The sequence below is a fragment of the Muscardinus avellanarius genome (genome assembly GCF_963383645.1).
Source record: "Muscardinus avellanarius genome assembly, chromosome: X".
Taxonomy (NCBI): domain Eukaryota; kingdom Metazoa; phylum Chordata; class Mammalia; order Rodentia; family Gliridae; genus Muscardinus; species Muscardinus avellanarius.
The window spans coordinates 81,013,251-81,030,487 of NC_137792.1; the positions used below are offsets into that span (position 1 = coordinate 81,013,251).

The 17,237-nt window shown below is 34.8% G+C and overlaps 1 protein-coding gene across 3 annotated transcripts in view; it reads left to right on the forward strand.

Annotated features, from left to right (window-relative positions):
- The window catches only part of TENM1 (teneurin transmembrane protein 1), a gene marked incomplete at both ends in the record, with an annotated part of 892,332 nt that overhangs the window by 588,599 nt on the left and 286,496 nt on the right, over positions 1–17,237 (forward strand). For all 3 annotated transcript variants that reach the window (XM_080719098.1, XM_080719100.1, XM_080719099.1), the window contains 2 exons: positions 1,542–1,565; positions 3,417–3,563. In XM_080719098.1, the coding sequence (XP_080575224.1) occupies positions 1,542–1,565; positions 3,417–3,563 (171 nt within the window). The remainder of the gene's footprint in view (positions 1–1,541; positions 1,566–3,416; positions 3,564–17,237) is intronic.

Sequence of the window (17,237 nt, forward strand, 5' to 3'; positions counted from 1 at the left end):
CATAAATGGAAGTAGTAATAACAGTCTAATGAGTCAGCTTTAAGGATTTTATTGGAATTTGAGGTTGGAAAATTGGAGGAGGTGGACAGTTGGCTACATGTTTGAAAGTTTTGTGAACTGGGAGATTTCTTCTTGTGTTGATAATATCCTATTTATTTCTTGTGTCATTTTCTTTCACATCCTTTCAGTATTCTTTATATTTTATGCTTTCAAGAACTTTGAGTTACTCATATGAAAGATGATACATTGGAATAAAGTGCCATTAGTTAATAAGATAAGTGATTTTGTTGTGAAGAAAATATTCACTGCCCATTTTTTCCTTTTGAAATGTATGGGTTGTTTCAGTTGAAACCACTTAGAGGCAATTTCATTAAATGGGACTACTTTATAAGGGACAATTTATTATCATTAGAGGGTGTCTTTAATGTATATGAAGAAGAAACTCCTGACCTATTATCAAAAGAACATTTGTGTTGAACTGTTTATCCTTTGTCAGTAATATAGAGAGTTAGTATTGAAGCACCTTGCCAATGATTTCACAAATTTTCAGGATATTGCCTAGGACAATAGTTTGTAGCCATGGGTAATCCCATGAAATAATCTATCCTGTGATCTTCACAATACAAAATAGACTAGTAATAATTATGATCTCCACTATAAAACATTCTCCTTTCAAACTAAAAAAAATTTAAAACCCTTTACACATAAACATCTCTGCCACAAAGTCGTCTTGTACATATGGAGGGACAAGTACAATTCCCATTGTTCGGCTAAGAAAACTGGGTCACAGTATTCCTGTGCCATTCCATGACTAGACAGAAAATTCACACAGAGTAAAAGGAGTTGGCTTCTGGATACACAGTTCATTGCTTATGAGCTTTATTCCTTAGGTAGACTATACTATCTCTTTCATTTTTAGGTGTAAGTATTTTGTTATAATGGTTAGAACATGCCAAAATAATGTATAATGCATATACTACATATATAATTTATAATCTTAATAAACTACATTACTGCTTTACTAAAAGTTGAGTAAGTCTTATTCTCTGACTGAAAAATACTTAAGATTTATTAAAACTATTGTGAAGAGTGAGATTCAGATGTAGCTTAAATAATTACCTTCCTATACTACAGTAAGTTTATTGCATTCACATAAGAAGATTTAAATATTGTGGTGATTACCAAATGTAGCTACTCCAGAATTCCCTTCAAAAGATATTACTAATAAGTTGAAGTTAATGCTCTTTCACAGAAGTTATTACTGAAATGTTAATATGCAGGTCTTATATATTTAGTGAAAAATGATATTTTTCATGAAGCCTAATAGATTTCCTTACAGAAAAGCCATTAATATTTCTCCCAGAGAAAATATTATTCATAAACTACACAGGCCAATATACCAACTTTTGAGCTGCAGGCATTTCAGAAGTTCACAGTTTGTCATTGTCCTCCCAGGGAACAGATGGTAAACCATTAGTGCGTGTTGTATAGTTTCAGTCTCCCAAAAATTCATTGAATCACTCTTTCCGCCCCCCTTTTAGCTCACTACTTAGATGCTGTTCGAGGTAAGACTTTTCTCATCAGTTTTACAGCAAAAAATAAATCTTATGCAGAAAAGTATGCATGTGGGGAAAAGATGTATGATATTTTGATTATTTTATTTGTTTTCTTGTTTTATGTTCTATTTTTTACCTTTGGCAACCTTATTTAAGAGTAATATTGTCATATTTATATTATATAGTATTTGGATTGAAAGTAATTTATTTTTCTAACATCTAAGAGTCATATTTTGCCATAGTATATAATGATTAAGTAGTTTTAAAGGCTGTTTTTTCTTGTCTTTATATTGAGTTATGTGTGTGTGTATATATAACACAGATAAATATTAAATATATTAAATAAACTACATTTATATATACAGCTGAGATGTTTCTTTAACATAATAACATATCCCTAAATTTATGTATGAGGATTATAAGTTCTTATAAGGACATAAGAATTATCCCAATTATCCCTCTAGGAGTACCCACAGCTCTCCCTCCAGGAATCTACCTTAAACAGAGACAAGAAAATATATTATGTCAAATATACTAGTGCTTTTAATCAGTTCAACTTCAGAAGTTGAATAGATCCCAAATTACCCCTACTTTCCTCTTACCCTTTGAAACCTCATTAGAATGGGACTGAATAAATTCTTTTCTCAATAATATCTCTTCTCAAGCCTATGTAGCTTCATCCTATGACATGACATGATGACATTGTATGCACAAAACTTTTCATATTTGCTAACAGCCATCTGTCATTGTATTTTAAAGTATTTTTCTTTCTCTGACCTGCTGATAATTGCTTAGAAAACCATTTGGAAGAAACACTGAGTTACTTCTAAAAATTCTACAAAACTTTTCTTTCTTTGTTCTTTATACTTCTAAAATTTTCTTTCAAAGAAAGAAAATAAAAAGAATTTTGGCTTTGTCATCCATAGAAAAATTGAGGTCTGATTTTGTATTCTTATTGGGAAAATATACAGAGGTTATATACTCTTTCTGCTATCTCCATTCATCTGCCACAGATCAATTGGCACTTGCACGGTTACCCTTTGATAAAGCTTCACTCTGAAATACCAGTAGAAAAAGTAGGGGATTTAAAACATATTAAAAAGAAAAAAATATCTAAATAAATCCTATTGTTCATGTTTGCAATTTATATAAAGTCATTTAAACATTAGACTTTTCTCCTAACAGTATTTTTCTAGTTATTCTCTAGAATTTTGAAAGTGTAAATCTGGCAGGCACTAATTACATAACCATTTGGTGAGAAGAGAATATTATTATTATTGTATGCATGATATTATGCTGGTTTCTGTGAGAGACAAAAGAGAAGCAAAATTTTCAATTCTCAGCTCTCAGATCAATGACAACATTGAAAAGCTGAATAGATGCGAATCAATTGCAGCACATTTCTAAGTCACTATATTAGTAAATACTTCATGGTGTGGTCTGAACTGTATACCAACATACCTAAGTCCTGAAGCAATATAAAACAAGGGAAAACTCAGCACAGGATTTTCCTATTTGTTGATCATAACTAGATACATCATCATTCATCCAGGTTTGATTGAGATGAAAAGAAACAAAAATAATTTCCTGTGCCACCATAGTTTTCATCTTGTCTGAACCAGAAGTTGGGAACTGGAATTAGCATTAATAATGCTTAATTGGCTCCCCAACAAAAAGCACTGCAAAATAGATAAATTTCCTGGGAAGGTTTTGCAAGTAAGCAAGCTCCTCTTCCATTTATTTAACACCTCATCTGAATGGAGCCCAAATGATTAGGTGCTTCTCTGTAAGCAGATACATCATTGTTGGCCAATCCAATACTGATATATCTGTGATTGTTACTCTCTGCTCTCTTTTCAGATGGCTGCCCAGGGCTCTGCTTTGGAAATGGGAGGTGTACCCTGGATCAAAATGGCTGGCACTGTGTGTGTCAGGTGGGTTGGAGTGGGACAGGTTGCAATGTTGTCATGGAAATGCTTTGCAGTGACAACTTGGACAATGATGGAGGTGAGTCACTTAGAGAATGTTCATATAAGAAAGCAATGGCTGAGCCTCTAGCAAAGTGGTAATAAACCTTGTCAAGGGTAAAAATTAGAAATGATATTAAGGTATATAGAATCATACTACTTTTAATCTCAATAATATTAAAGGATATTATTTATTATTTGCTATAACCAGGAAATACTTCAAATTTATTGCATATTGGTGTCCTTATCTAATTTATTTCTGCCCCCCCTTCCTTCTTGACCTTCTTAGTTTTTTCAAGCAATTGCAGTACATTTCTAGGGAACCATATGAGTAAATACTTTATGGTGTGGTCTGAATTGTATACCAACATATCTATTCCCTAAAGCAATAAATCACAAGGGAAAAAATCAGCACAGGCCAGAAGTAGTTAGTGAAACTATCTAGTGATCACTATCCCTTCACATTCTTCTATAAGATCAACTTTATATTATCCATGCACAGGATATTTTTAAAGTCACATGTGATTTCCAAACCATGTAGTAACCATTTCTCCTTGAGACAAGCCAACAAAAACATCAAATACATCGTACATTTGGCCTCAAAAGAGCCCAAACCTCCTGAGTAGCTTAAAATCACAAATCCTCAGTTTCTTCATACTTTCTACTCAAGGAAATCTGAAATTAAGAAAAATTATAATTTCTTTAAAATGAAGATTACTGAATTTGACTCTTCACTTTTCTGTATTGCTTAGACCATTACATTTTTTATCATTTGAATCCAAATACGAAACTTAAATAAGGTTGACTATTCTATAAGGCACTAAATTGGACATAAGAATTTTTTCCCTTACTTGTTCTGTCTAGGACAAAACTAAAGTGGAGATGATAATAACATTATCTAAAAGGGTGGTTATAAGTATTAAATGAGATAATTCAAGTGAACCACTTAAAAGATAGTAATCACATATGCACACATGCACTTACATATACATATGCACATAGCTTATAACAAATCATTTTCTGAACAGACTACTACTTATAAAAATTAAATACATCATCATGGAAAACAGATTTTTCAATAAATGATACACTGATCACTTACTTAGTTGACTTTTTATGGCCCTCCAAAACTCATCTTTACCTTCTTTTCATTATATACTTTTTATCTGGTAACTTTTGTGTGAGATTTCTATTGCTATGATGAAATACACAAGAAAATCAACTACAAGTAGAAGAGATTTATTTTGGTTGACAGCTTCAGAGGTTTCAGTACCTAGCCACCTGGCTCCAGTTTCTGGGCTTATGACGAGGCAGAAAATCATGGTGTAAAGATTTGGTGAAAGAAAGCTGCTCAAGTCTTTTTGTTGTTGGTGGTGGTGGTGAGTGTGTGTGTTTGTGTGTGTGTGTGTGTGTGTGTGTGCACATGCACACACTTTACTGGGGATTGAAATCAGAAGTATTCTACCTCTGAGATACACCTCCAACCCTGTTTTTTTATTTTTTATTTTGAAGCAGGGTTTCACTATGTTGCAAAGAGGCTCACTAAGCTGCTGGGGCTAGTTTTGAACCTGTGATCCTCCTGTCTCAGCCTCCCTAGTATTGGTATTACAAGAGTGTACTACTACATCCAGCTGCTCACCTTCTATGTCTCAACCTCTCATGGAAGCTAGAAAGAATATGGAGAGAAAGAGAGAGAGAGAGAGAGAGAGAGAGAGAGAGAGAGAGAGAGAGAGAGAGAGAGAGAGAGAAGCATCCAGGTTTCCAATATTTCTTTCAAAGTCACACACCCCCAGTGACCTCCAGTGAGGCCCTACCTATTAATGTTTGTACTCCCTCAGTAATGGCACCAGCTCATTCTAGATCCAAACTATAACAGCCTTTTCCTCTATACTCATCACTCTTTGTCCATCATTTAAGTCTCAAGCCACATCTCCCACATCTCCCATGAAACTTCTGATACATACTTCCTAAATTTCCCCAGTACCTATAATATGTATCATAGAATCAAGTACTTAATTATATTTTATTTTTCTTGCTAAATGTTAAGCATGACCCATGGTCCATAGTTATATGCTCAATATAATTTAATAATAATAATACCACATTTATATTCATGGAGTACTTTATGCCAGACACTGTGCTCAGCAATTACATTAATTATTTAATTTCCACAATATAGGAACTATTATTGATGCAATTTTATGAGTTAGGAAACTGAGGCACAAACTGAGGTAAGTTATTAAAAACATCATGCAGCAAGCAAATGGTCGATCTAGAGTGTAAACTCAAGTGATCTGCCTCAAAAATGCAGTAATAGAGTTCTCAGTTGATATATTGATTAAAAGGTCATACTCAGAAAATACATTAACTACCTAAGCAATTATCATTTCTGGCTCAGTTAAGGTGGAGCCAAAATAAGTTTCATGTCTTAGCCAAGTAATAAAAATAATTGAATATTTAATTATGGAGCATTTTTATGGCCTCAAGATCACCTCAAGGCAGCCAAAAATGTTTAATGAATGGATCAATTAAATATTAATGAATTAATGGATTATCAACTTTCAGTGTCTGTGATACATGTGATACAGAGGGTATAGGAGATTTTATTGAGTGTATATTGACCTCTGAGCATTCTTTACAAACTGTGTGTCTATATGCAAATTTAAAAATCAAGGGCCCTGATATGTGTTTTTTATCATTATCTCTTTAGGGAAAAGGGTAGAAGGCTCCTTTAGATTTTCAATTACTATTTTATTCCTTTAGTAGGATTAAGATAACACAGATGATAAATATAGATCGTTATACTTTGAGATAGAAAGATAGATTCAATAACCTCTGAAAGCCCCATTACTAATTCTTTTTTTGTGTGTGTGGGTCTGGGTATGGAACCCAGGGTCATTAGACCTTGGAGCTACTACACATCCTGCCCTATTTTTTATTCTTTATTTTGAAACCAGGTCTCACTGAATTCCAAAGGGCCTCACTAAGTAGCTGAGGCTGTCGCGATTTGTGATCCTCTGGTCTCAGCCTCCCAAATGCTGGTATTTCAAGTGTGCCTACCAAGCCCTGCTGTAATTCTTTTTTTATAAGATTAAATGTTACCCCTAAAAATAAATTAAATGTTCTTCGTTTAGTGAGATCAGCTTTCCAGCTTACCAGAACAGCTGGATTCATTTAGTTGGGATGATTAATAAATGCATACTTGTTTGTATATGTGTCTATTTTAATTGAATCAAAAAGTATCAATTGAACCTTTGTGAAAAAGTGGTCCTAATTTTTTAAATGTAATTCTTAAGAAATCATCCAATCAAAAAGTTACTTTTGGCAGGGCATGGTGGTGCATACTTGTAATCCCAGCATTCAGGAGGCACAGACCAGAGGATCCTGGTTCGCAGAAAGCCTCAGCTACTTAGCGAGGCCCTTCGCAACTCAGTGAGACCCTGTTTCAAAAAAGACTAAAAAATAGGGCTGAGGGTGTATACCAAAGGTGCAATGCCCCTGGGTTCTATCCCCAGTACTGCCAAAAAAAATTAACTTTTAAGCAGTTGCTTCAAGTAGATACTATCTGATTACATATTATAGCTGATACTTATAGCATGGTAGGATTATTTTGCATCCTAAACAGCTTTGAATATTCATTATTGTTGTGCTACTTCCTGCCGCTTTGACTTTTGCTACCCTCTGAAGTAATGTATTGTGATTCTTAGGAACTAATTGGATTGGATCAACTGAGTAGCACAGCTTATGTATATGCTACCTAAAAGCTCCTTCAACAGTAAAATCAAAGCAGAGAACAAATATATTTTTCTTTTTTTTGTGGTACTGGGGTTCCTGGAAACCCTTCTACCTCCAGGCTACACTCCCAGACTTATTTTTATACTTTTTATTTGGAAACAGGGTCTCTTAAGCCAGCATGGCTGGCTTCGAACCTGCGCGATCCTGTCTCCACCTTCCAAGCATGGGAATTACAAGCTTGCGTCATCATGCCTGGCAGGGTCTCACTAAGTTGCTGAAGGTCTTCCTTGGCCTTGATCCTCCTGTCTCAGCCTCCCAAGTGCTAGGATTACAGGCGTGCACCACCACGCCAAGCCTTGCATTTTTTCTTAACATGCAAAAGGAAAAGCCATCTTACTATAAAAACGAATTACAATTGAAGTCTTAAATTTATGAAACATCTTGATCTCATTCATTCCTTTAGTTAGCAAGCACCTAGCACATGCACAACAATATGTTTGGAGGAGGAGACAACATTATAGTGACTACATTTTCTTTGGTTAATCATGTGTCCTCATCTAATTTGGACTTGGGAAAATATGATCATCATACATTATATTAACACATGACTTGATATTAAAAAGTTTAACATTATATGAGTCAGAATAGATAAAACAAAAGAGTAAAGGTAATTATCAGATATTAAAGTATAATTCAAAGTTAAAATAATTAAAGTGGTAATAATGTAAAAATAGACAACTCAATAAAACCAAATGAATGCTCTTGAACACAACCAAGCACAAATATATGTTTCATATATGACAAAACCACCATCAAATATCAGTGGAGAAAAGAATTATAAAGTAAGTGGTACTGAAAGAACTATTAAAAATACTCATATTTTCAATTCATATCAAATACCAAAGAATACGATAAATAAAAACATTCCATTTGGATTGATGAGTTGAAGGCAAAAGAAACTTCAAATATAATTAAAATAAAATGTAGGTGACAGATATTAAATGGGAAAGGAGTTCCCAAACATAAAAGCAAAGGAAAAAGTCACAATAGGCCCAGAATGTGATCTGTTTTGGAGAAGGTTCTGTGAGCAGCTGAGAAAACTGTGAACTCTGCTGTAGTTGGGTGAAATATTCTTTACATGTCCAACAGATCCATTTGATTAATGGTGTTCTTTAGGTGTGAGGCATTTTTACTGACCTTTTGTCTAGAGGATCAGTCTAATGGTGTGAGAGGGGTGTTGAAGTCTCCTAGTATTATTGTATTGAGATTTATGTATGACTTAATGCCAAAAAGCATTTGTTTTGTGAAAGTAGATGCCACCTATGTTTGGGGCATAAATGTTGTTTATTATTATTTCCTTTTGCTGGATTGTTCCTTTTACCACTAAAAAATTACCTTCTTTGTCTCTGCTAATAAGCGTGGGTTGGAAGTCTAACTTGTCTGATATCATACTTGCTACTCCTGCTTGTCTTCAAGTTTAATTGGCTTAGATTACTTTGTTCCACCACTTTATCTTAAGTTTGTTACTATCTTTACTTGTAAGCTGTGTTTCTTCCAAGCAGCAGAGATTTCACCTGCCTCCAATTAGAATGACAATGATTCAAAACACAAACAACAACAAATGCTGGTGAGGTTGTAGAGAAATGGGAACTCTAAAACATTGTTGGTGGTATTGCAAATTAGTAAAGCCATTTTTGGAAACAGTATGGAGGATCCTCAGAAGAAAGGGAACAAACTTACCATTTGATCTATCAATACCACTTCTGGGTATCTACCCAAAATAAAGCAAACCAAACTACCAAACTAATGCATGCATATCTATGTTCATAGTTGCACAATTCACCATTGCCAAAATATGGAGATAGCCAAGATGTCCATCAACAGATGAATGGATTGCAAAACATTGGATAAAACTAATGTAATTTTACTCAGCCATAAAGAAAAACACAATTACATCATTTACATGGAAATGGATGGAACTGGAGAACATTATGCTAAGTGAGATTAGTCAGTCACAAAAAATAAGAAATTAGATGCTTCCCAAATATGCAAAAGCTAAGAAGAAATGGGTAACAGGAATAACTCTAGATGAAAAAGGAAATCCAATAGAGGAGCAAATAGGGTAACCTAACTGAGGGGATGGGAGAGCAGGAGAGGAAAACTCTCTAGAGCACATGATATACTTAAACAAACATACGAAATTCAATCACTAATCAAAGCATAGGAAGGAGGGTTGTGAAGGGAATGGGGTGGGGATCGGGTAAGGGCTAATTGGGTGATGTGTGCATGTATATCTCCACAAGTCTTTTATCCCATTAAGATGTATGAGTGCAATGCACCAATTAAAAAATAATTTGCTCATCTTGTATAACTGTGACTTTATCCATTGAATAATAACTCCCTATATCTCCTTCTCCAAACCCCTGAAAACCACCATTTTATTAATTGCTTCTATATGTTTGGCTATTTAAGATATCTCATACAAGAGGAATAATGGAGTATTTGTCTTTCTATGACTTACTTATTTCACTTAGCATGATGTCCTTCAGTCTATGGATTTCACTTAGCATGATGTCCTTCAGTCTATGGATGTATCAACATGATACATCCTAATGCATCTAACATAAGTCTTTATTTTTATAGCATGTGATGGAATTCTATATGAGAAGTACTGTGATTATCAACATCTTACAGATAAGGTAACTGAAAATTCAAGAGTTGAAGTAATATGTCCAGGATCTTAAAGATTATAAGTGGCAAAGTCAATACTAAAATCTGTATATTTTACTTTATCCACTTCATGTGCTCTAAATATATATACACATAGCTAGGCACTTGGAAATCCTACAGCCTAGTTCAATATTAGTAATATTCACTGATTTGATGATATTTTTGGTATTGGAAGTTGAAATCAGAGATGTTCTAACTGAGCTACATACCTAGCTCTTCCTTTTTGTGATACTATTGAACCCAGGGATATTTTACCTCTAAGCTATATTTCCTGACCTTTTAAAAATATTCCTTCCTTCATATAATTATAGTTGGCATATAGAAAAGCAACTGATTTTTTAGGTTGATTTTTTTTAATTGTTGCATTGTGTTTATACATCATAATGGGATAAAAAAAAAAACTTGTGTATACATACATGCACACAATGCCCAGTTAGCCCCTATTCAATCCCCACTCCATTCCCTCCCCAACCCTTATTCACATGCTTAGCTTACTGATTGAGATCTATATGTTTGTTTAGGTACATAATGTGCTTTAGGGAGTGTCCTTATTCTCCCCGTCCATCTCCTCAGTTAGGTTGCCTTATTTGCTTTCCTATAAGATTTCCTTTTTCACCTAGAGTTCCTCCTATGACCCATTTCTTCTTAGCTTTCACATATTAGGGAAAGCATTTGGTTTCTTATTTTTTGTGACTGACTAATCTCTCATTACATAATGTCCTCCAGTTATATCCATTTCCCTAAAAATGCTGCAATTGTGTATTTTTATGGCTAGGTTAATTCCATTGTGTATATATCCCACAGTTTTGTAATCCATTCATCTGCTGATGGACATCTTGGCTAGTTCCATAGTTTGGCAATGATGAATTGTGCAGCTATGAACATAGTAAGGCATATATTAGTTTGGTAGTTTGGTTTGCTTCTTTTGGGTAGATATCCAGAAGTTGTATTGCTGGGTCAAATGGTAAGTTTGTTACCATTCTTCTGAGGATCCTTCATACTGTTTTCCAAAGTGGCTGCACTAATTTGCAATCCCACGAACAATATTTTGGAGTTCCCACTGCTCCACATCCTTGCCAGCATTTACTGTTGTTTGTGTGTGTTTTTTTTTTGTTTGTTTGTTTTGTTTTGTTTTGAGTTTTTTTTTTTTTTTGGTGGTACTGGGGTTCTTGGAATCCCTTCTACCTCCGGGCTACTCTCCCAGACCTATTTTTACACTTTTATTTGGAAACAGGGTCTCCTAAGCCATTGCATGCGGCTGGCTTTGAACCTGCGCGATCCTCCTGTCTCTGCCTCCCAAGCGCGGGGATTACAAGCATGCGCCACCACTCCCGGCTCTGTTGTTTGTGTTTTGCATGAGTGCCAGTTTAGTTGGGGTTAGGTGAAATCTCAGGGTAGTTTTGATTTGTATCTCTCTGATTGGCAATAATGTTGAGCATTTTTCATGCATTTATTGGCCATTTAAATTTCTTCTTTTTGTTCACTTGCCCATTTTTTTTTCATAAATGGTGTAAGAAATTTGGTTTATTGCAATTATTATTATAGGATGGAAAAAATCTTTCTCTATAAATGTTTTAACTAGATTCTTTTTTTTACTGGAGAATTATATTCATACAAGTTATTGGGGTAAAAAAACTTGTGTGTACAAACATGTACTCATCGCTGATTTAACCCCTACCCAATTCCCACCCCATTCCCTCCCCGTCCCTCCCTCCCTTGCTTGACTTAATGATTGACTTTGATATGTTTAAGTACATTGTGTGTTTTAGAGATTTTCCTCTTCCCCCCTCCTTTCTCCTCCTTTAGGTTGTCTTGTTTGCTCCTCTATAGGATTTCCTCTTTCAAGAGTTCCTCCTATGACCCATTTCTCCCTAACTCTCACATATTAGGGAAGGCATCTGATTTCTTATTTTTTTGAGACTGACTAATCTCACTTAGCATAATGTCCTCCAGTTCCATCCAATTTTTTATTGGATTTTTTTTTAGTGTTGAGTTTCTTGAGTTCTCTGTATATTCTAGATATTAGTGCTGTTTCTGAGGAGTAGGTGGCAAAAATCTTCTCCCATTCTGTTGGCTCTCAATTGAAGTTCTTGATAGTTTACTTTGCTGAACAGAAGCTCTTCAGTTTCATGCAATCCCACGTATTGATTCACCTTTTAGTCTCTTGTGCCTCTGGGGTCTTGTTGCGAAAGTTTTTATCTGTGCCTATGTGTTGCAGTGTTGGGCCTATACCCTCTTTTCCAAGTCTTTGATCCATCTTGTATTGACTCTTGTGCAGGGTGAGAAAGTGGAATTTATTTCCATTTTCTGCATATGGTTAAACAGTTTTGCCAATACCATACGTTGAACAGACTATCTTCCAGTGTATGTTTTTGTCTCCTTTGTCAAATATCAAGAAAATTCCTATCATCAGACAACCAAGAAGAGAAGAACAAACAGTATTTCAAATTGAAGTAAAATCTAAACATGTTAGGAATTGAAAATCATCTCTCAATAATCACTCTGAATGTAAATGGGCTCAACTCCCCAATTAAAAGACATAAAGTTGAAAAATGGATTAAAAACCAGAAACCATCTATACGCTGCTTTCAAAAAGCACTCGTTATAAGTAAAGATAGAAACATACTTAGGTAAAGGGCTAGAGCAAGGTAATCCATGCCAATGAAACTCAAAGACAAGCAGGAGTTGTAACTATGATATCAGATAAGTTAGACTTCCATCCCAAGTTTATTAGAAGAGACAAAGACAGTAATTTTTACTGGTAAAAGAAACAATCCAGCAAGAGGAAATAACAATAACCAACCAACATTTATGCCCCAAACATAGGTGCAGCTACTTTCATAAAACAAACTCTTTGTGATATTAAGTCACATATAAATCCCAATACAATAATACTGGGAGACTTCAACACACCACTCATACCATTAGATCAATCTTCTGGACGAAAGGTCAGTAAAGATGCCTCAGACCTAAAGAACACCATTAATCAAATGGACCTGTTAGACACATATAGAATATTTCACCCAACTACAGCAGAGTTCACAGTTTTCTCAGCTGCTCATGGAACTTTCTCCAAAATCACATCCTGGGCCACAAAGTGAGCACTAGCAAATTGAAAAAATGTGACATACCTCCCTGTGTCTTTTCAGACCATAATGGGGTAAAATTAGAAATCAACTATAAGAAGATTCAGAGAAACCACATAAACATGTGAAGACTGAACACCACACATCTAAATACAGAATGGGTCATAGAAGAAGTTAGATTGATTTTCTTTCCTGCCACTTTGCTGAATTGGTTAATCAGCTCCAGTAGTCTTTTGAATGAATTTATTGAGTCTTCTAGATGTAGGATCTTGTCATCTGCAAACAAGGATAACTTTAATTCCCCTCTTCCTATTTGAATTCTTTTGATATTCTCTTTTCTTATTGCTGTGGCAAGTGTCTTGAAGATTATATTAAATAAGAGTGGTGATAGTGGGCATCCTTGTCTTGTTCTTGATTTTAGGGAGAATTCTTGGCAGTTTTCCGCATTTAATATGATGTTGTATGGGTTTATTGTATATTGGCTTAATGATGGTGAGACACATTCCTTGTGTTCCAATTTTCTGCAGTGGTTTTAATATGAATGGGTGGTGTATTTAGTCAAATGCTTTTTCAGCATGTATTTATATGATAATGTAGTTTTTGTTTTCAGTTCTATTTATGTGGTGAATAACATGTATTGATTTGTATATGTTGAACTAGCCTTGCTTTCCTGGGATGGAATAAACTTGGTCATGGTGTACAATTCTCTTGATGTGGTTTTGAATTTGTAGAGCTTGTATTTTGTTTAGAATTTTTGTACCTATGTTCATCAAAGATATTGGTCTATACATTTCTTTTCTTGAGGTATCTTTATTTGGTTTTGATATTAATTTGACACTGGCCTTGTAGACGGAATTTGGAAGAATTCCATCTCTTTCAATTCCCCAGAACAAGTTGTGAAGTATTGGGATTATTTCTCCACTGAAATTTTTGTAGAATTCAGCAGGAAACCCATCTGGGCCTGGGATTATCTTTGTTGGCAGAATTTTTATTGCTGTTTCTATTTATTTGCTTGCTATTGGTTGATTTAGTCTTTCTGTGTCCTTGTCCTCTTGATTCAATTTAGGTAGGTTATATGTGCCTAGAACTCTAACGATTTCTTCCATGTTTTTCAGTCTATTGGTGTATACATTTTCAAAATAGTTTCTAATAATTCTTTGAATTCCCCCACTGTCTTTGGTGATGTCTCATTTTTTATTTCTGATTTTAATGATTAGAGTTGATTCTCTTTTTCTTTTTGTTAGATTGTCCAGGAGTCTTTCAATATTATTAAACTTTTCAGAGAACCAGGTTTTTGTTTTGTTGATCCTTTGTATTGTTTTTTATTCTCTATTTCATTTATTTCTGCTCTGATTTTAATAATTTCCTGCCTTCTGCTTGCTTTGGTATTAGACTGTTGCTGTTTTTCTAGGTCATTGAGATGTGTCATTAGGTTGTTTACTTGAAAACTCTGTTTTTCTTATGTGAATTCACGAAGAATAAATAGAGAAAAAAATTTATTCACAATAACTGCAAAACCAATAAAATATCTAGGAATAAACCTAACCAAAGATGTGAAAGCCCTCTACAATGAAAACTATAAAACATTAAAAAGAAATTGAAGAAGACCTTGGAAGATGGAAAGATCCCCTTGCTCATTATAGGCAGAATAAATATCATCAAAATGGTCATTCTGCCAAAAGTGATCTGCAAATTTAATGCAATTACTATCAAAATACCAATGACATTCTTCATAGATTTAGAAAAATCAGTCATGAATTTCATATGGAGAAAAAAGACCCAGAATATCCAAAGCAAATCTCCGCAATAAGAACCATGCAAGAAGCACCACAATTCCTGACTTCAAATTATACTACAAAGCAATAGTAGTTGATACAGCATGGCATTGGCACAAAAACAGCCACACAAACCAATGAAACAGAATAAAAGATACAGAAACAAACCCACACACTTATAGTCAATTGATCTTTGACAATGGGGCCAAATTCATAAACTGAAGAAAAGACATCCTTTTAACAAATGATGCTAGGAGAATTGGCTATTCATTTGTAAAAAGATGGAACTAAATTCTTACCTTTCACTGTGCACAGAAATAAACTAGAGTTGGTTCAAAGACCTGGAAATCATACCAGAGACTGTGAAGCTATTAGGGGAAGGCATAGTTTTAATACTCCAACATATAGGCCTAGGTAGTAACTGCCTTAAAAATACCTCCAAAGTGCAGAAAATTAAAACAAGAATTAACCAGTGGGATAGCATAAAACTAAAAAGTTTATTCTAATCAAAGGAAACCATCAAGAATCTAAAGAGAAAGCCTACAGAATGGGAGATCTTTACCAGCTATAACTCTGATAGAGGGCTAATATCCAGAATATACAAAGAGCTCAAAAGACTCTACACTAGCAAAACAAAGAATCCAAATAAGAACTGGGCAACTGAATTGGATCTTCACAAAAGAAGAGATACAAATGGCCAGTAGATACATGAAAAGATGTTCAACATCATTAGCCATCAGGGAAATACAAACAAAAACTACCCTGAGAGTCCATCTAACCACAAAGTGGCAAGTATAAAGAAGTCAAATAACAACAAATGCTGGTGAGGATGTAGGGAAATAGGAATTCCTTTATATTGTTGGTGGGAGTGCAAATTAGTTCAACCACTATGGAGATCAGTGTGGAGATTCCTTAGAAATCTGGGAATGTATCCACCATATGATCTGGCTCTACCACTCCTGGGTATCTTTCCAAAGTGGTTGAAATCAGAGAACTACAATAACATATGCATACCTATGTTCATAGCAGCACAATTTACAATAGCCATCTGTTGGGACCAACTTGGGTCCCCAACAGATGAGTGGATTGCAAAATTATGGGAAACACACCAATGGATTTCTACCCAGCAATAAAGAAGAAGAAAATCATGTCATTTGCAAAAAGATGGAAAGACATGGAGAAAATCATGTTAAGTGAGATTAGCCAAGCACCGAAAGGAAAGGGACATATGTTTTCTCTAATATGCTCAAGCTAAGGAGTATAAAGGATACCAGAAAGACTCTAGATAATGGAGGCAAAAGCTCAGCAAAGCCAGAAAGGAATGGTAGGAGAAGAAGGCTGAGGTTAATTAACGGAAAAGCTACATTCAAATATGTGTATCCATGTAAATATAACCTAGCTAACCTGGACACTCAGTATTGGGAGGGAGGGAAAAGGGGGAGCGGGGAGGGAGGGCACCAAGTACTGTGGGAATATATGCCATCATCAACACGATCCACATCATAATGTGAGACTATAGTGCACCAATAAAATAAAATTTAAAAAATAAATAAAATAAAATAAATTTAGGTACTAAGGATGGAACCCAGGGGCATTCTATCTCTAAGCCACATCCTCTGCTCTATTTTATCTTTTACTTTAAAACAGAGTCTTATTAAGTTGCCTAGGGTCTCACTAAGTAGGTGTGGCTCACCAAAAACCTGCAATTCTCCTGTCTCAGCCTCCCAAGTACTGGAATTACAAGCTTACACCAATATGCCCAACTCCTTTTTTAAAAATTTGAAACATAGTCTCCCTAAATTGTCAAGTATCTTACTAAAGTGCTGAGACTGACCTCAAACTTCCAATACCAAGTTCCTAAATACTGGAATTAAAGATATGTCCCACCATTTCTGGCGCCAGTTCTATTGTTAATCATTTTTGACCCAGGACCTTGCTAAATTACCACATGCTTGTCTTGAATCTGCAATTTTCCTGTCTTAGCCACTCTAATACTGAGTTTAGAGGCATTCACCACTACACCTGGCTAGATATTGATGATGTGTAATTTGTAGTTAGAATATTACATAATAATATGACTACCAAGTTAGTTAAAAGTGTGCAATAACATTTAGCCTTCCCTTCTTTCTTTGTAAAACAAGATTGAGACTATCTACCTAACCAAATTATTGCAGAGATAGCTGGGATACTGTATTTTGAAGTACCTAGTGCTTACTGACGTTAACTAATTCCAAATTCTTTAAGGTGCTCTATCATGAATTAGCTGTCTATTGTCATCAAAGTGATAATATGGGTACTTCCCCCAAAGGATATATGTGTCTGTATGTATACACATACATGCACACATATATACATATAGGTACATTTATTTTTAGAATTAGAAACACA